This window comes from Chiloscyllium plagiosum, unplaced genomic scaffold, assembly GCF_037043375.1.
Source record: "Chiloscyllium plagiosum isolate Xiang-an unplaced genomic scaffold, Cpla_swu_hap1 HiC_scaffold_27, whole genome shotgun sequence".
Taxonomy (NCBI): Eukaryota; Metazoa; Chordata; class Chondrichthyes; order Orectolobiformes; family Hemiscylliidae; genus Chiloscyllium; species Chiloscyllium plagiosum.
In genome coordinates this window covers 45,249,575-45,270,329 of record NW_028270165.1, presented here as the reverse complement: position 1 = coordinate 45,270,329, position 20,755 = coordinate 45,249,575, and the positions used below count along the sequence as shown (strand labels likewise).

General features: G+C 46.7%; 1 protein-coding gene and 1 long non-coding RNA gene across 2 annotated transcripts in view; both read right to left on the bottom strand.

Moving 5' to 3' along the window:
* Window positions 1–3,731: 3,731 nt before the first annotated feature.
* LOC148143855 (uncharacterized) lies at window positions 3,732–14,520 on the bottom strand. Its single transcript, XR_015751343.1, has 4 exons — window positions 14,400–14,520; window positions 11,885–11,956; window positions 9,195–9,365; window positions 3,732–3,792 (listed from the first exon to the last, which is right to left on the bottom strand). It is a non-coding gene; the product is annotated as an uncharacterized LOC148143855 (long non-coding RNA).
* A 309-nt stretch (window positions 14,521–14,829) lies between these two features.
* Window positions 14,830–20,755, bottom strand: part of LOC148143854 (uncharacterized) — a 69,831-nt gene continuing 63,905 nt past the window's right edge. The window contains 1 exon segment of the mRNA XM_087975275.1: window positions 14,830–15,900. Within this exon segment, the coding sequence (XP_087831401.1) occupies window positions 15,118–15,900 (783 nt within the window). The 3' untranslated portion in view covers window positions 14,830–15,117.

Below are 20,755 nucleotides of genomic sequence, written 5' to 3'. Positions count from 1 at the left end.
TGGGGGAAAATTTGAGGGACTTCGGATTAGAAAGAAAAACAGTGTGAAAGTTAATTGGCCTCAAGAAATGCCCTCTCTTACACCCCAACAAAAATAGATTGTTCACAGCCTATTGGATCACTCAGTGGGAAGAATGTTGTGGAACTTGAAAGGATTCAGAAACGACTTATAAGGATGTTGTTAGGTTTGGAGCTACAGGGAGAGGCTGAAAAGGCTGGGACTGTTTTCCCTGGAGTATTGGAGGCTGAGAGGGTAACCTTATAGAGGTTTATAAAATCATGAGGGGCATAGATAATGTAAATAGACAAGATATTTCCCCTGGGGTGGGGAGGTCCAGAAGTAGAAGTAGTAGAAGTAGTTTAGGGTGAGAGGGGAAAACTTAAAAGTGTCCAATGGGGCAATTTGTTTCACGCAGAGAGTGGTAAATTAAATGAGCTGCCAGAGGAAGTAATACAATTACAACATTTAAAAGGTATCTGGATGGGGACATGAACAGGAAGGTTTACAGGGATATGGGCAAAGTGCTGGCAAATGAGACTAGGTTAATTTAGGATATCTGGTCGGTCGGGACCAAAGGCTTTGTTTCTGTGCTCTACAATTCTATGATTCTTTTTCGACATAGTCTGATCCAATTTTACAACACTAGGAATACGACATTCACCCATTACAGCCTGTCCTCAACTGTGGCCTAACTGCGCATATTTCAATGAGAGTTTCAAAAGATGTCTGCAGCTTTTTTATAAAATTAAACATGCTATAATAATGTTTCTGAATATATCAGTTTAGCTATTCTTAATTTTAAAAATAAGCTATTTCCCAGGGAGAGTCATCACCATCCATTCTCTCTCCCTTTTCTTATCGGTTCCTGAATCCTGGCACCAGGCAGACACCAATATCATCTGGCCTCCAGCTGGCAACTGCAGAGAACGGAGACAATCCCTGACCCAATCAGAAGGCTGTCCTGAGGGGAATGACCGTCTCCCAGAATAAAGTGTCCGGTTAAGATCCCCCCACCCACCTACCACCACAGTGTCTGCAGCCTGGCTTCCAGCTGAATCTATCTGAGCCGAAGGTCCTCCAGCGTGTGTTTACCCTGGATGATAGCATCCAGAGCCTCCCAACTTCTGCGAGACAAGTGCCACTCTGTCCTCTCCGATGTGTGTTGTGTCACTGCTTAACTGTTTCCAGTGGCTGAGCAGAGGTTGTTGGCCAAGTTCATAACCCATGAGGATAACCTTGGGTGACCCCACTACACTCTACACTCTCTCTCACTCACGCAGACCCTCTCTCACACACATGGTCTCTCTCAGACACACACAAACTCACCACTGCACACACCCTCACAGGCTCATACACACATGCAAAAACACACATGCACACACTACTCTCTCATGCACGCACATACATACAAGTCCATGGGACGAATTTGCGTTTGCAGTATTATATTTGCAGATAGATTCAATGTGTGCTTTTTATGGAAAAATCAGCAGGCAGTTAATGAAGGCAATCAATCCATGTAATATTTTATCAACTCATACTTTGGAAATAGAACCAGTCTGATTCAAGATTGCGATACAGACAGACCGAACCTCTCACCTTTCATGCATTGTCTGAGCTGAGATGTCACCTATTTTTATAAAAACTTAAGTCATCTTGAGAACCTGAATTAAAACTGGTTCTCGATTTACATATTAATGAACAGAAACCTGCAACCCATTCTAAAAGATGGAAGACTTAGAGCAATCAAGGTTTGTTCAATATATCCTATCAGTTGCATGAAACTGTGATCTTTTGCTATAAAATCTGTGTCTTCTGATCCTGCTCCACTGCAGTGCTCTGAAAGCTAGTGCTTCCAAATAAACCTGTTGGACTATAACCTGGTGTTGAGAGATTTTACCTTTGTGCACATCAGTCCAACACTGACACCTCCACAATGTTTCTAGTGATCACAGCCCACACTTCCGCCAGGAAACTTTACAATGCTGATAAAACAACGCAGTACGTGCATTCCTAAAAACTTTACAATTTCTAATGATACTAGCTACTCATTCACTGCTCCATCTGATACATGACATTGGAAACTTAGTGCAGGAGGCTGAAAAAAATGAGCGGCTTAAAACAAAAACCTCTTGAAGCTCAAAGCTTTCAATGAGAGTCTGAGCCTGGCAGTAAGTTCAGGTAACCTTTATTGCGACCCAACTTTGTTACAGCTTCAGATCCCCCCAGCAAAAAGGTGTAGAAAAAGTATCTTTTTTTTAAAAACAGCTCAAGGTCAAAGCGCACACACTTCTCCCCCCGCCCCCTCACCCCCACTTTCTTTACTATTTGTCAGCACAGAGTTTTCCTTTTGTAATTGGATCCTTGGTATAGCCATAAACTAGAAGTATTGCCTCATGCACCAATTTAAACCCATACCTTGTCTCCAAGTAAGTGGGGGTGGGGGGGGGGGGGGGGGGGGGTGGGGGGGGGGGGGAAAGGAGTGCAGAATAGTCAACCAAACTGCTGTGGGTCTGGAGTAAGCCAGCCCGGGTAAAGGATGCACTGGGACGAGTGAGTGAATCCGTTCCCACATCAGCAGTTTCCTTCCCATAAAAGGTTGTGAGTGAATCAGATGGGGGTTCCCCCTCTCCTCCCTGACAATTGTTTCTTTGTGAGAAATCTGGAGTTCAGAATCTAACCGAATTCCAATTCCGCCATCAGCCTTGGCAGCTCCCGGAACTGGGTTGATAGTCCAGTCGATAAAGGCACTCGCTGCTTTAAACCCCCTGCGATGGCATGTGAACTCTCTGGTGCCTCCGCAGGTGGGAGGAGCGGCTAAAGCTCTTTCCGCACTGAGAGCAGGTGAACGGCCTCTCCCCTGTGTGGACCCGCTGGTGCCTCAGCAGGTCAGAGGCCTGGGTAAAGCCCTTCCTGCACTCTGGGCAGCTGAAGGGCCTCTCTCCCGTGTGGACCCGCTGGTGCTTCAGCCTGTCGGAGGAACTGTTGAAGGCCTTCCTGCACTCTGTGCAGGGGAATGGCCTCTCCCCTGTGTGGACCCGCTGGTGGGTCAGCAGGGCGAAGGAATTGCTGAAGCCCTTCCCGCACTTGGTGCAGAGGAACAGCCTCTCCCCAGTGTGGACCTGACGGTGGGCCAACAGGGTGGAGGCCTGGGTAAAGCCCTTCCCGCATGTGGAGCACCTGAAGGGCCGCTCCCCCGTGTGGACCCGCCGGTGCCTCACCAGGTCGGAGGAATTGCTGAAGGCCTTCCCGCACTCTGTGCAGGGGAATGGCCTTTCCCCGGTGTGACTGCGACGATGAATCGCCAGAGCAGATGGGAAACGGAAGCCTTTCCCAGTCGCCACACTTTCACAGTTTCTCCACGGGGCGGGATTCCTCTGGTTTCTCCATGGCCAAAGCTTCAGCCGCACACAACACGTGTAGAGCTCCTCCCCTCCGTGAATTCCTCTTCCCAGGCCTTATAACTGTTTCAGGCTCCACACTCAGTGCACTCCAACAGTAGGGTCTCTCATCCAGTCCGACTGATGCTGAGAACGGACTGAAACAGGAACCAAAACGTTTTGCTCCCTCTCACAGGATCAGTCAAAAATGGTTGTGGTCCCGATGGATTGAGTGACTGTCAGACATTGACGTCAAAGTGAGGACTGCAGACGCTGGAGAGTCAGTATCGAAAAGTGCGGCACTGGAAAAGCACAGCAAGTCAGGCAGCACCTGAGGAGCAGGAGCATCGATATTTTGGGCATAAGTCCTTCATCTGTTGAATTTGAAGCTTCCGTCTTCAGATCTTCAAATACTCTGTCAAAAGAGATTACAAAATTCATTACTGTCAGTCGAGAATAAAAATTCAGAACAAGCATTTTGTTTGTGTTGTTTTTCCACAAAATTGAAAGCACTATCCCACACTCTCTACCCCGCCCCCCCCGCCCTCCACTCTAACTCAGTCTTCTGAAGGTGTTGATTCAGGGTTTTATGGGGCAGAAAAGCAAAGACGTCAAGACTGACATCTCTCTGAGTTTTGGATAACTCCACCTGAAATTTAATATCTTTCACAACACTGGGATATTGCTGAGAGTGTGCAGGTCAGATTTTGGGAAGCAAAAAAATGTCAATTCAGGGTGAACCTGCAATGCAGGTTCTTGAAGAACAACCAGACAAAATGGTTAACATTCCCAGGAAGTCGGGGGGTAAGCAAAATGAGACATCAAGGCATTGACACCGCCACCAGAGAGAAACTGAACATACAGACATGACAAACATTCATGGAAAGCCACAGTCATCGAGATGTACAGCACAGAAACAGACACTTCGGTCAAATGCTTCTGTGCCCAACCAGATATCCAAAATTAATCTTGTCCCATTTGCCAGCGCTTTGCCCATATCCCTTTGAACCCTTCCTTTTCATACACTCATACTGATGACTTTTAAATGTTGTCATTGTACCAGCCTTCACCACGTCCTTTGGCAGCTCATTCCATACATGTACCATCCTCTGCGTTAAAATGTTGCCCCTTAGGTCTCTTTGCAGTCTCCCTCCCCCTGCCCTCACCTTAAATCTATTACCCTGGAGTTCTGGACTCCCCATCCCAAGGAAAAGACCTCATCTATTTACCCAATCCATGCCCCTCATGATTTTAAAAAAGTCTATCAGGTTACTCCTCACACTCTGATGCACTAGGGAAAACAGCAGCACCCTATCCTTCCAACCTTCCTTCCCCGGGTAATTAAGACACATATCTGAGTTTGCAGAGTCTGCTCCATCCCTGGGTTCACTCCAGTTGCTACAAGTGAACAAATTACTTCCCCCCGCACTCCACCCACCGCTTCCCCCCTCCCCCCTCTTCCTGAACAGTTAACAAAAATCCCTTCTCTTCACAGAACCCTCACTGTTCTAACAAGTCCACACCAACCTCCGAATGGCAACCTCACCACACCTATTCCCCTACTCCTATTGCTCTACATTTACCCCTTGACTAATACATCTAACCTGCATATCCCTGGGCACTGTGGGTAATTTAGCATCGCCAATCCACCCTAACCTGCACATCCCTGGGAACTATGGGTAATTTGACCTGGCCAATCAAACCTTACCTGGACAAAGTTAAAAATCGCACAACACCAGGTTATCGTCCAATGGGTTTATTTGGAAGCACTAGCATTTGGAGCGCTGCTCCTTCATCAGGTGGTTGTGGAGTGTAAGATCATAAGACACAGAATTTCTGGAAAAGCATTACAGTGTCCTGGCATTGAAATGATATATTGAACAAACCTGGATCGTTAAGTCTTTCATCTTTTACAATGGATTGCAGATACCATTAATACGTAACCCAGAGCTTTCTGTAAGGCACTTTCCCAGGATAACTTTATAACAAAAGGAGACACCTCAGCTCAAACAATGCATTAAAGGTGTGAGGTCAGAATCTGTCTGTATCCCAGTCTAGAATCAGACTGGTTCTATTTCCAATGTGGAATTTACAAACTATTACATGTATTAACTGCCTGCAGATTGTGCATTTTTTGAGGAAAATAGAATGCATATGCAAATATCATTCTGCAAACACAAATTCACCCCCATGGACTTGTGCATGTGTGTGCATGAGAGAGAGAAAAAGTCTGTTTCCATGCTGTATATCTCTATGTCAATTTGACAACAGATACTTTTTTTTTCTGTTGGTATAAATATTGTTGTAAATCATAGTGGGTACTAATAGCTCGATGTAAGGGTGAGAGAATTCCTCAAATAAGGCACTGTAGGAATCCTGGGAGAATAGTATTTCTGGTTTACGTCCTATTGAACAATATTAAGCAAAAGCACCTACTTATTTCTAATTTTGGTTCACATTTCTTGTTTTATTCCCTGCTATGACTACACTCGGTGTCTGGATGGTTAACAGGCTGGGAGATTGTGGGTCTGGATTGACTTATTGTTCCAGAAGGTGTAAAAAAAAGAGGGTCCAAAGCATCAGCAGAAATCCAGGAAGGGTGAGAAATCAGGACCTGAAATCCGAGCTGACGCCAGATTACCCTGTGATCAGTGCTTTGATTACCTGTGCTAACCCTCTACCTTTATCTTGCTTTCCATTTGATCACCTCCTCAATATTGAGGATCCAATCCTTGTCATCCTGGAGCCATATCTCTGTAAGGAGTCCCATATTTTAATTGAAGGAGTTCCCTTCAATGCGTGCAGTCAATTCATTCGCTTTTGCTGCAATGCAACACACATTCAGACAAACCATTTTTAGTTTCAGTTTTTGTGATCTTTAGAATCCAGTTTTGATTGCTGGGACATTTACTCTCCATGTCTTTCTGTTGTTCTCGGATGTTCATTTTTCACATCACTGTATTGCTCACTGGCCTGGATTTGGATTGGCCATGCTAAATTGCCCATAGTGTCCAGAGATGTGCAGGTTGGGTGGGTTAGCCATGGGAAGTGCAGGGTTAGAGTTTCATAGTAATAGAAGCAGGAGTAGGTCATTTGTCCTGTCGAGCCTGCTTCGCCATTCATTTAGATCATGACTGATCTCTCCATTGTCCCAGCTTCTCCTCCCTGCATTGTCCCAACTACCCTTAATACCTTTACCATGCAAAAACCCATCTAACTGTGTCCTGAATATACTTAATTAAGCTGCCTCTACTGCTTCCCTGGGCAGAGAATTACATAGATTCACGATTCTCTGGGAAAAGCAGTTCTTCCTCATCTCTATCCTAAATCTACTCCAACTAATCTTGAGGTCTGGTCTCACCCACCAGCAGAAATGACTGGATAGGGTAGGGTTTCATCCCCACAGTGCAATGAAATCCCACTTTCCACAAAATCTCAGATGTACTCACTCACTGAGGTGCTGTCTCAAATGAAAGATTTCATTGTAACTTCTTCTGCCCCCAGTAAGGACAAAACATCTTTGAAGGCTGCTCTGAAAGTCCAGTCTTCACAATGACACTCTGGTTTCACCAAATACCCAGAGAGTCATACAGCACAGAAACAGACCCTTCAGTCCAACTCATATGTGCCGCCCAGATATCCTAACTTAATCTCGTCCCATTTACCAGCATTTGGCCCATATCCCTCTAAATGCTTCCTATTCTTGTACCCACCCAGATGCCTTTTAAATGCTGTAATTGTATCAGGCTCCACCCCTTCCTATGACAGCTCATTCAATACATGCACCACCTTCTGCGTGAAACAAGTTGCCCTTCATGCCCGTTTTAGATCATTCCCCTCTCACCTCAAACATTTGCTCTCTAGTTTTGCATTCACCCTATCCATGCCCCTTATAAATATTTATAAGGTCACCCCTGAACGTCCGATGCTCCAGGAAAATATCCCTGACTGATTCAGCCTCTCTCTGTAGATCAAACCCTCCAACTCTGACAATAGCCTTTCAAGTCTTTTCTGACCCCTTTCAAAGTTTCACACCATGTTTCCTGTAGCAGGGAGACCAGAACTGAATGCAGTATTTTAAAAGTGGCCTAACCAATGTCCTGTACAGCCACAACATGACCTCCCAACTCCGATACTCAATGCTCTGACTAATAAAGGAAAGCATACAAAATGCCTTCTTCACTGTTCTGGCTACCTAAGACTGCACTTTCAAGGAACAATGAACCTGCACTCCAAGGTCTCTTTGTTCTGAAACACTCCCTTAACTGTGCTGCCTGGATTGCCTTACCATAATGCAAACATCACATTTCCCTCAATTAATCTCCATCTGCCACTCCCTGGCCCATTGCCCCATCCAATCAATTCTAATTTATAGCAAACTCTCTGCAATTCTTATTCCCTGGAAGTACAAAATCTCTATCCCACACACTCCCTCCATTCTCACTTTATTGAACCTAATCCCTGCTGTACCTCATCCTGAAGGGTCTGGTTCATGCTGATTAACAGGGTCACACTCAGGGGAATCTAATTGAAACTAACAGAATACTCAATGGCCTGGACGAGTTGATGTTGGGAAGATGTTTCCATTGGAAGGAGAGACTAGCAGCCGAGGGCACAGCCTTAGAGTAAAGGGAAGACCTTTCAGAACCGAGATTAGGAGAAATGTCTTTAGCCAGAGAGTGGTGAACTGATGGAATTCATTGCCACAGAAGGCTGTGGAGGCCAGGTAACTGAGGATAGTTAACACTGAGACAGAAACAGTTCTTGAGTATCAAGGGGATCGAGGGTTACAGGGAGAAAACAGGAGAATGGGGCTGAGACACTTATCAGTCGCGATTGAATGGTGTAGGCAGACCCAGTGGGCTGAATGGCTTAATTTCTGCTCTTATGAATAGGAAAGGTTCAGAGATATATAGGCCAAACAAGGTAGGACTAGTTTAGTTTATGAATGTAGTCAGCATGAAATCAAGTATCTGTTTCGTGCTGTATGATTCTGTAACTGTTCTTAAAACCATTTTTTCTGTTCCCTCATAACCATCCACTTCATTGTTGTTCAAAAATCAGATGAACTCAGCCTTGAATATATTCAATGAACCCCGAACCGCAGGAATGCCCCACCCCACTTCTGAACTCAATTCCTCTTGCCCTGCTGACTGCTTAGTGCACCTGTCTGACAACGGGTATTGACTGGTGTAGAAAGACACTGAAACCTCTTTGTACATCCACATAACATTCCCGATGAACGGTTCGTGTCCAAAACGTCAACTCTCCTGGTCCTCGGATGCTGTCTGACCCGCTGTTCTTTTCCAGAGTCACACTTGTCAACTCTGATCTGCAGCATCTGCATCCTCACTTTCTCCATATCCTAACATGTCACATTAAAACAATGCACCTCCTTTCTGCTTTCTCACAGCAAAGGCTATATTATCACATTGTGGTAATGCATTTGCCATGTGTTTGCCAATTGAGACACAAATCTGGACCAACATTTCTAGACAAAAAAAGTGAGTACTGCAGATGCCGGAGATTAGAGTCGAGAGTGTGGTGCTGGAAAAGCACGCAGGTCAGGCAGCATCTGAGGAACAGGGGGAAAATTCCTGATGAAGGACTTTTGCCCGAAACGTCGATTTTCTTGCTCCTCGGACGCTGCCTGACCTGCTATGCTTTTCCAGCACCACACTCTCGACCAATATTTCTACACTCTGTCCCCTCCCTGAATTCACTCCCTTTCCTTTCAGTTGTTGCAAGTCAACAATTGAACGCCAGAATGAAAAAAAAAGTGGAATAGGTGGCGAGAAAAGAGAGTGCCGTACTCACAGTTGTTGGACAGAGGAAGAAAGTTGCAGTTTGGGGTAAAGCTCAATCTTCATTCAGAGAGACAGGAGCAGAGCAGGGGCTTCAGAAGCTCATTTCCAACTTCCGCATTCAGACAATAGCGGTGCTCTGATTGGCAGGAGGACAAGACACCTTCCGGTCCTCCCGAGTTCCCTATTGGTACATCAAAAGTAGGTCATGAGTCGTTTGTGTGTACAACCAGGAGCATGCACAGTCTTTTGCTGACACCAGCGGACATGCGCAGTGCTTGTCCGCTGGTGTCATGCGCAGAGGAATACAGGATAGCCAGAAGTGACCTGAAGAAAGGGATTAGGAGAGCTAAGAGAGGGCATGAAAAATCTTTGGCGGATAGGATCAAGGATAACCCAAAGGCATTTTATGCGTATGTGAGAAACATGAGAATGACGAGAACGAGGGTAGGTCCGATCAAGGACAGTAGCGGGAGACTGTGTATTGAGTCGGAAGAGATAGGAGATGTCTTGAATGAGTACTTTTCTTCAGTATTTACGAACGAGAGGGACCGTATTGTTGAAGAGGAGAGTGTGAAACGGACTGGTAAGCTAGAGGAGATACTTGTTAGGAAGGAAGATGTGTTGGACATTTTGAACAATTTGAGGATAGACAAGTCCCCCGGGGCCTGACGGATATATCCTAGATTATGTGGGAAGCAAGACAGGAAATTGCAGTACCATTGGCAATTATCTTTTCGTCTTCACTGTCAACGGGGGTGGTACCAGGGGACTGGAGAGTGGCGAATGTTGTGCCCTGTTCAAAAAAGGGAATAGGGATAACCCCGGGAATTACAGGCCAGTTAGTCTTACTTCGGTGGTAGGCAAAGTAATGGAAAGGGTACCGAGGGATAGGATTTATGAGTATCTGGAAAGACACTGCTTGATTAGGGACAGCCAGCACGGATTTGTGAAGGGTAGGTCTTGCCTTACAAGTCTTATTGAATTCGTTGAGGAGGTGACCAAGCATGTGGATCAGGGTAGAGCAGTGGATGAAGTATACATGGATTTTAGTAAGGCATTTGATAAGGTTCCCCATGGTAGGCTTATGCGGAAAGTCAGGAGGCATGGGATAGACTGAAATTTGGCCAATTGGATAGAAAACTGGCTAACCGGTCGAAGTCAGAGAGTGGTGGTAGATGGCAAATATTCAGCCTGGAGCCCAGTTACAAGTGGAGTTCCGCAGGGATCAGTTCTGGGTCCTCTGCTGTTTGTAATTTTTATTAATGACTTGGATGAGGGAGTCGAAGGGTGGGTCAGTAAATTTGCAGATGATACTAAGATTGGTGGAGTTGTGGATAGTGAGGAGGGCTGTTGTCGGCTGCAAAGAGACTTAGATATGATGCAGAACTGGGCTGAGGAGTGGCAGATGGAGTTCAACCCTGCCAAGTGTGAGGTTGTCCATTTTGGAAAAACAAATAAGAATGCGGAATACAGGGTTAACGGTAGGGTTCTTGTGGAGGTGGAGGAACAGAGGGATCTTGGGATCTATGTTCATAGATCTTTGAAAGTTGCCACTCAGGTGGATAGAGCTTGTAAGAAGGCCTATTAGCAGAGGGACTGAATTCAAGAGTCGTGAAGTGATGTTGCAACTGTACAGGACTTTGGTTAGGCCACATTTGGAGTACTATGTGCAGTTCTGGTCGCCTCACTTTAGGGAAGATGTGGAAGCTTTGGAGAGGGCGCAGAGAAGATTTACCAGGATGTTGCCTGGAATGGAGAATAGGTCGTACGAGGATAGGTTGAGATTGCTAGGCCTTTTCTCGTTGGAACGGCAAAGGATGAGGGGTGACTTGATAGAGGTTTATAAGATGATCAGAGGAATAGATAGAGTAGACAGTCAGAAACTTTTTCACCGGGTGCAACAGAGTGTTACAAGGGGACATAAATTTAAGGTGAAGGGTGGAAGGTATAGGGGAGATGTCAGGGGTGGGTTCTTTACCCAGAGAGTGGTGGGGGCATGGAATGCGCTGCCTGTGGGAGTGGCAGAGTCAGAATCTTTGGTGACCTTTAAGCGGCAATTGGATAGGTACATGGATGGGTGCTTAAGCTAGGACAAATGTTCGGCACAACATCGTGGGCCGAAGGGCCTTTTCTGTGCTGTATTGTTCTATGTTCTAAATGCCAATTGGAGGAAAAAAAAAGTTGAACCACAATTTGTTCCCCCCTGTGGCTCGACATTGTATTCCTTTTGCATTTTGGCTGGCTGCTCACCTTTTGTATATCTTTTCCCTCGGTTAGGGGAGTCACAAACTGGAGGGCATAGGTTTAGGTTGAGTGGGCAAAGATGAGGGACCAAAGGATGAGAAAAAACGTGAGACATTTAATTTATCTCAAGAAATGCCAGAACGAGAGGACATTAGTTTTGGGTGATTGGGGAAAGGTTTAAAAGGGACCTAAGGGGTAACTTGTTTCACGCAGAGGATGGCAAATGTATTGAATGAGCTACCGGAGTGGAGGCTGGTACAATTACAACTTTTAAAAGGCATCTGGATGGGTGTACGAATAGGAAGGTTTAAAGGGTTTGGGCCAAGTGTTGGCAAATAGGAGTAGATTAATTTAGGATATCTGGTCGGCACAGACCAAACTGTTTCATTCCATGCTCCATGACTCTATTTCTTCATAGTCTGAACCAATTTGACAATATTAGAATGGGCAAATCACCCCTTACAGCCTGTCCTCAACTGTGGCCAGACTGCACATGTTTCAACGCAAGTTTCAGTAAGATGCCTGCAGCTTTTTTAAAAATAGAATTGAACTTGCTTTAATGTTGTTTCTGAGTAGCTGTGCTCAATGTTAAAGATCAGCCATTTCTTGTGCACCCCCATCTCCCAGGTAGAGTCATCACCATCTGTCTCTCTCTTCTTAGAAGGGCTTGATACAGCGATCAAAGAGGGATGGAGGCATGAGAAATAATAGGTGGTGGGGTAAGAGAATGGTTGGGGGGGGGGGAGGAGCTGAGGGTGGGTGTCAAGAGAGAGAAAATGGACAGGGAGACAGAAAGAGAATGGACAGAGGACAGTGACACTATAAATCCCACCTTTCCCAGGACCACAGTAATCATTTCTCAATATACAAATGGCTAAAGCAGTAGAATCACATAATCCCTGCAGGCTATTCAGCCCATTCACCTCACACTGACCTTCCAAACAGCATCCCACCAGACCAACCCACTTACCATACCCTACGCACCCGAAAATGCATGTCCCTGGACACTTCAGCACAGCTGATCAACCCTAAACTGCAGATCTTTGGACTATGGGAGGAAACTGGAGCACCTGAAGGAAACCCACGTAGACACAAGGGGGACAATGTACCAAAGTCACCTGAGGCTGGAATCAAACCCAGCACTGTGAGGCAGCAGTACTAACGACTGAGCCACCATGCCACCCAGAGCTTTGATGTTCTGATTTGTTTTCATAGCTTCTGACTTCTCATGCGCCCTCAGCAGAAGCTCTTCCCTCCTGAGATTTGTGGACCACACCCACTGCAGCCTCCCTTTCCCACTTATCCTGTCCTGAGCACGTCGGTTCCTGAACCTGGTACCAGACAGACACTGATGCCATCTGGCCTCCTGCTGCTAACTGCAGAGAAAGACGACAATCACCTGTCAATATTCTGCCCCTTACCCCCAGCGCCCCCCCTCCCACCACTCAGCCAGTTAGCTCCTCCCCGCTGCCCAATCTCAGATCCCCTTTACCTGTGTGATTCACACTGTCACCCTTCTGACCCTGTCCAATGACCTAATCAGAAGGCTCTGTCCAGAGGGGAATGACCATCTTCTGGAATAAAGTGTCTGGTTAACTTTCCCCGTGACATGTCTGCAGCCTGGCTTCCAACTCCATCTCTCTGAGCCAAAGGTCTTCCAGCGTGTGTTTACCCTGAATCACAGCATCCAGAACCTCCCACCTTCTGCAAAGTGAAAGACAAGTCTCACCCTGCCCGCTCCAATGTGTGTACGTGTAGATTAGATTTGATTCCCTACAGTATGGAAACTGGCCCTTTGGCCCAAAATGTCCACACTGACCTTCCAAAGAGTAATCCACCCAGACCCATTCCCCTCCCTATATTTACCCCTGACTAATGCACCCAACACTATGTGGAATTTAGCATGGCCAATTCACCTGACCTGCACACCTTTTGGATTGTGGGAGGAAACTGGAGCACCCGGAGGAAACCCGTGCAAGCATTGGGGAGAATGTGCCAACTCCACACAGACAGTTGCCCAAGGTGGGAATCGAACCCGGATCCCTGGTGCTGCGAGGCAGCACTGCTAACCACCGAGCCACCATGCCACCCAGTAACTGATTAATTGTTTCTACTGGCCAAGCAGAGGCCGATAGGCAAGTTTGGAACCCATGAGGACGGTCTCAACCGGGACCTTCACTGCACTTAACACTGTCTCTCACTCCCACACGCACACATACACACCCAGTCACGCAGACCCTCTCTCACACACATACACCTCCCACACTCAAATCCATGCACACACCTTCTCACAGACTTATACTCCATTGCATCGACACACTTTATCAAGCATGCACATGCAAACACACACACTGTCTCTCTCATGCGCACACACACACACAAACCTATGCAGTGAATTTGCATTTGCAGATACATTGTGCTATTTGAGCAAAACACAATCTGCAGGCAGTCAACCTATGTAATATTTTATAAATTCCTACTTTGGAAATAGAACATGTGTGACTCAGGACTGGGATACAGACAGACTTGAACCTCACACCTTTCTTGCATTGTCTGAGCTGAGATGTCACCTAATTTTATAAAATCTTAAGTCATCGGGAGAATGTGAGTTAAAAGTAGTTCTGGGATATACATGTGAATGAACCGAAACCTGCAACCCATTCTAAAAGATGAAAGACTGAACTGCAACTGGACTGTTTCAGGAAATCTTATCAACTGCATGACACTGTAATGTTTGGGCATAAATTCTATGTCTTATGATCCTGCTCAACAGCTACCCGATGAAGGAGCAGCGCTCCAAATGCTAACACTTCCAAATAAATCTGTTGGGACTATAACCTGGAGTTGTGTAGATTTTAACTTTATCCACCTCAGTCCAACACCAGCAACTCCACATCATTTCTAATTAACACAGCTCACACCTCCTGGTGCTGCCAGTAAACTTTACAATGCCGATAAATCGACACAGTACCTGCACTCCTGAAATATTTGCAATTTCCAACGATAATAGCTACTCATTCACTGCTCCATCTGATACACGACATTGGAAACTTAGTGCAGGAGGCTGAAAGAAATCAACAGGTTTAAAACAAAAACCATTTGAAGCTCAAAGCCTTCAATGAGAGTCTGAGCCTGGCGGTAAGCTCAGGTAACCCTTTATTGTGCTCAAAGTCAAAGTGCACACACTCCCTTTCTTAACCTGTCGGATGTATTGTCTCATTCAGCAATTTCAACGTATACTCTATATCCAAGTAGGTTTCTCCCCGTTCATTTGCTGGGGAGATGGAGGGGCCCAGTGGGGAAGAGAACGGAGTGGGGGTGGGGGGGAGGGGAGGAGGATGGGGTGGGGGGTGTGGGGGGAGGAGGAGGAGGGTGGGAGGGGTGGGGGGGAGGCAGTGTAGAGTCAACCATAGGCCAGACAGGGTAAAGGATACAGCTGGGACGACTGAGTGAATCCTTTCCCACAACGGCAGTTTCCTTCCCGAAAAATGACGTGAGTGAATCAGATGGGGGTTTTCTTCCCCCTTCCCCCCCAAAATGGCTTCATCATTAGACTTGGAACTCCAGATTACTGACTGAATTCCAATTTCACCATCTGCCACAGCAGGATTCGAACCCAGGAGGCCCTGGAACTGGGTTAATACTCCAGTCGATAATGGCACTCAGCCGTCACTCCTTCAATGCCCCTGCTATGGCACGTGAACTTGCTGGTGCCTCTGCAGGTGGGAGGAGCAAGTGAACACCTTACTGCACCTGGGGCAACTGAAGGGCCTCTCCCCTATGTGGACCTGCTGGTGTTTCTGAAGTGTGATGGCCTGGGTAAAGCACTTCCCGCACTCGGGACAACTAAAGGGCCTCTCCCCCGTGTGGATCCGCTGGTGGGTCTGGAGATTGGAAGCCCGGGCAAAGCCCTTCCCGCACTCGGGGCACCTGAAGGGCCTCTCCCCGGTGTGGGACTGCTGGTGTCTCAGCCGGGCAGAGGCCTGGGTAAAGCACTTCCCGCATTCACAGCAGCTGAAGGGCCTCTCCCCTGTGTGGACCCGCTGGTGGGTCTGCAGGGTGGAGGAATCGCTGAAGCCTTTACCGCACTCTGGGCAGCTGAAGGGCCGCTCCCCTGTGTGGAGCCGCTGGTGGATCAGCAGGGCAGAGGCCTGGGTAAAGGCCTTCCTGCACTCGGAGCAGCTGAAGGGCCTCTCCCCCGTGTGGACCCGCTGGTGGGTCAGCAGGTGGGAGGAATCACTGAAGGCCTTCCCGCACTCGGGGCAGGAGAGTGGCCTCTCCCCCTTGTGGATTCGCTGGTGCCTCAGCAGGGCGAAAGAATTGCTGAAGACCTTCCCACACTCGGGGCAGCTGAAAGGCCTCTCCCCCGTGTGGACCCGCCTGTGGGTCAGCAGGGCAGATGCCTGGGTAAAGCCCTTCCTGCACTCGGGGCAGCTGAAGGGCCTCTCCCCGGTGTGACTGCGCCGATGAGTCTCCAGAGCAGACGGGGCACAGAAGCCTTTCCCACAGTCGCCACACTTCCACGGTTTCTTCACGGGGCGGGATTCCTCGGGATTCTCCATGGCCGAAGTTTCAGCCGCACACAAACGTGGGTACAGCCCCACCCTGCCTTGAATTCCTCTTTCCAGGCCGTATAACTGTTTCAGGCTCCATACTCACTGCGCTGCAACGTAGGGTCTCTCATCCAGTCCCACTGATTCTGAAAATGTATTCAAGCCGGAAGCAAACGCTTTGCTCCTTCTCACAGAATCACAGTCAAAAATCGTTGCAGTCCCGATGTCCCAGTGTCACTGTCAGACATTGATGTGAAAGTGAGGACTGCAGATGCTGGAGAGTCAAGAGTTCAAAAGTATGACGCTGGAAAAGCACTGTAGGTCAGGCAGCATCAGAGGAGCAGAAGGCGATTTTGAAATTTCCGTCTTCAGATCTTCAAATACTCTGTAAAAAGAGATTACAAAAGTCATTACACTTAGTGCAGTGTAACAATTCTGAACAAGCAATTCTACTTTCTGCAGATTGTACTTTTCTTTTATTATTCCACAAAATTGAACACACCATCCCACTCTCTCACCCCCTCTGTTCTCACTCTGCTCTAATTCTCCTCAAGGTCCTGATTCAGGATCTTACAGATGCAACCAACATGGAGTCATAGAGATGTACAGCATGGAAACAGACCTGAACCCAGGGAAAAGACTGTCTATTTATCCTATACATAACCCTCATAAATTTGTAAACCTCTATAAGGTTATCCCTCAGGCTCCAAAACTCTAGGGAAAACAGCTCCAGTCTGTTCAGCCTCTCCCTAAAGCTCAAATCCTCCAACCCTGGCGACATCCTTGTAAATCGTTTCTGAACCCTTTCAAGTTTCACAACATCTTTTCGTTGGAAGGAGACCAGAATTGCACGTAATATTCCAACTGTGTCCCAACCAATGTTCTGTACAGCCGCAACATGACCTCCCAAGAGTTCAAAATTTACATGAAAGAAGTCTTCGATAAGCATTTGGTCCTTAAAGTTTGACAAGGCACTGATGAAATGCATCCAACAATCTTGAAGGAAGGGACTTGGAGGAGGTGCCAGAAGACTGGAGAATTGCAAACTTTGCAGCCTGGTTTAAGAAAGGTTGTAAAGTTAATCTCAGCAATTATAGAGTCATAGAGATGTACAGCATGGAAACAGACCCTTCGGTCCAACCCGTCCATGCCGACCAGATATCTCAACCCAATCTAGTCCCACCTGCCAGTTTAAATTTGGTGGAGAAGCTTCCAGTGATACTTATTCTGGTCAAAATTAGTAGTCACATGGAGAAAGGTGGATTGATTAGGAAGAGTCTGCATGGGATTTCTGACGGGGACACTGCATTTAACTAACTTGTTAGAGATTTGTGAAGACGCTACAGGCTTGATAAGGATAACACTTCAGCTCTCCTGTATGTTATCCATCCCGGCTATCTTGGGGAGCCTGGTACCCCTATAGCCTTGACATTATTCTGAATGGCATGCGTTTGAGGCGATTAAAGCACCAAAGCGTGACTTCAGATTACTTGGCTACATTGGTGTCTCGGTTTTGCTATCATATCTCTCCCATAAAGGCTGACAGAACAGGCTGTGTACAGGAGTCTGCTGGGCACCACCTTCATTAATCAAAAGGGAAAGAGCTATTGATTCAGCACCTCAGTAAATCTTGAGGCAGTCTTGGCTCCTATGCACATGTTGGGATACATGTCAGGAGATGTTTATATTTTGCTTCTGTACTTAGAATTCATAAATTGAAGCCAGTGTACATTTTTTATAATATTTAAGATTAGAAGTACAGAGGAGATCAATATTATACAACAATCCAACAACCCCGTCCCAAGACAACAGGCGCCTGACCCTCACAAAGCTGGCGGCCGGTTGCCCGGGCAACCCGAGAGCTCCTTCGCCGGTGAAGTAAACACTGGGCCTGTGGGGCTTCTATTGGAGACCTGAGGCCTCCCCCTAGGAGTTTATAAACTCCCCAGTCTCCCTCCTCCCGCGGGTCCCAATCCTACCCTGTCTCACTGTCTCCTCTCCCCGGGGGCAGGAGCCAGGTCTTGGCGCTCGGGCCTGGCGACCTCCCCGGGATGTTCCTGAAACCTGGTCCTGTTCTGAAGGAGGATCCCCGGACCCGAAACACCTCCTCACATTCCTCCCGACACCAGCTGCCGGACCTGCTCAGCTTTTCCAGCGGCTCCTGTTCTTGTTCCTTCAGCCGCCGGCGCCATTCCTCTCCCACACTCAGTAACACTGTCTTTGTCCCATTGCACATGCGCCAACTCACAGGGGGCGTGGTCCAGACGGCGTCGTCACCAACTGAGGGGGCGTGGCTGGGGGGCGCCCTCCAACCAATAGGGGACAATGGGGGTTGGTTTTCCCCGCCCCCAGCCTGTTCAGGAATGTTACTCCAGACCTTTGGAAAGCTGAAACATCGGGAAACTTCCAGACACAAACAAAGGGATTTTCAAAGATGAATAGAAATAGGTAAGGTAAATTACGAAAGAAACATAGCATAAAATATCAAAAGCTTCTGTTGGTCTGCCAAAGGGAACAGAGTCACAAAAGTAAATGTTGGTTCCTTGGAAGGTGAAACAGGTGAGTTAATAAGGGGAACACTGAAATGACAGAGCTGCTAAGTCAATACTTTTCCTCAGTTTTCACGTTGGAGGACAGCAGTACCATTCGTATTGGAACGAGCAGGTCAACGGGTATAGAAAAGGTAGAATTTAAACAATCAACGTTGATAGGTACACTGTTAGGATTGAGGGCAAACAAATCCCCTGGGCTTGATCGCCTACATCCTAGGGTACTAAAGGAAGTGGCGGTGGAGATTGTGGATTCATTAGTTACAATAGTCCAAAATTCCCTGGACATGAGGAAGATTCATTGAGTTTATTTAATAGAGAGATAGGTAGGTTCTTGATTGTCAACGTGATCAAAGGTTATGGGGAGAAAGCGGGAGAATGGAGTTGAGAAACGTTTCAGCCATAATTGAATGGCTTAGTTTCTGCTCCTATATCTTAGGATCTTATGGTTCCAGTGGATTGGAAAAATGCTAATGTAATATCTGTATTGAGAAAGGGAGGCAGGCAATATGTGGGAAATTGCAGACCGCTTAGTTTAACAACTATTGTTGGGAAGGTGTTAGAGTCAATTATCAAGGAAACAATATCAGGACGTTTGAAAAGTCAAAACTCTATCCATCAGAGTCAGCATGGTTTTATGATGGGCAAATCAGATTTGACTAATGTTAGAAACGAAAATCGTTTCTCAATAATCGCTCTAGACAAATTCAGGAAAACAAAGTTTTATTAACAAGTCAAGTCTGCAGAGTCGGGCACCCTTAAAGAAAAGGCGCGCTGAGGCTTACAAAGTCTCCCATTATATACAGCACAAGTCCCTCCTCTCCTTGGCTCCAACAAGCCATGAGGTTCACATTCTTAAAAACATCATTATTTTTATCACAAAGTCTGCAACAAATGTCTTCAGAGTCTCTAAAGTTGTTGTTTTTCTCACCCTGTAGTCTTATCAGTCAAAGACTTATTCTTCTCTGTCTGTGCTAGCAGTCTTATCAGTCAAGGACTTATCCTTCCCTGCTGTGTGAATGGCTTCATCAATCAAGAGCCTGCTTGTTTTTACTATCGCTCACAAATTGTCAGCATTCTGCACAATTTAAACTATTCTACTTTTGAGTATATAAAATGGTTGTTAGAAAAGAAACAAAAGTTTTGTCTTTTATTATAGATCAGTCTGTGGTCCAGGCACATCTTAAAGTTTAAACCGAAATTACCTCTCACAATTCCACCCTTTTCTTTCTTTAAGATGTGCCTGACCAAGATAAGCCCCCCCTTCCCTCAAGGGCCCGGGAAATCCTTGGTCTTTCGCAGCAACATCACTTTAAGTTCCCGCGTCCCATGCTGTGGAACCACCACTGCCTGGAGTCGGGAAATATTTTTCTGAATTAAAAACTGAATACAAGGAATTAGGCAGGGTGTTACGAGAAGAAGAATCATGCCTCCCCCAACCACCAGCAACTGCTAACATTTAAAACAGTGGCTATTCTAGAGGTGAGATCAATAAACAGGTTTTGTGTAACATCAGGGAGTTCAATCTTTCCTTCTACCTCTGCGTATACAGATGGAACTTTAGGGAGTACGACCGTTCCCTGACGGTCTTGCTCTTTCCCCAACCCCCGATCAGTGATCTGTATCTTGGTCTCCTTGACTCTGTCAACCTGCTCCCTGAGCAACACGGAGGATAGGTCCCACCTCCCAGTTTTGCTAATACACACCCAGCGGTCATATATAGGGCATCCATGGATTTTGCCACCGTATCCTTTTTTATATATCTGATAATAGGGTCTCCCATCCTCCCAACATTCATGGCGTGCACTCACATCGTAACACCTATCGTCCACATAGGAATGGGACACAAATGATCCCGAATAGATTCGAATCCCAAGTCTTACTGTAGTTCGACATTTGTCACATCTCCCCTCACCCTCCCCCACATACAGGAGTAAACTGATCAATATCCCCACCAATACAGTCCAAGTATAGTTCATTATTGCTGTCTTTTCAGTTTTACCGACAACGGCTTGTCCCCTTGCTCGCATGTCCAGGTGCTTTCTTCTTCAGGCGGAACAGGCCCCTTTATCCTTGATGCGTGGACCCACCCTTTTTCTTTCGTCCGAACAGCTGCCTCAGTTGTTAACAGAACCAGGAACGGTCCTTCCCACCGCGGCTGGAGCTTTTCGGCCTTCCAGGTCTTAACAAGTATCCAATCTCCGGGCTCCACCTTATGCAGGAGG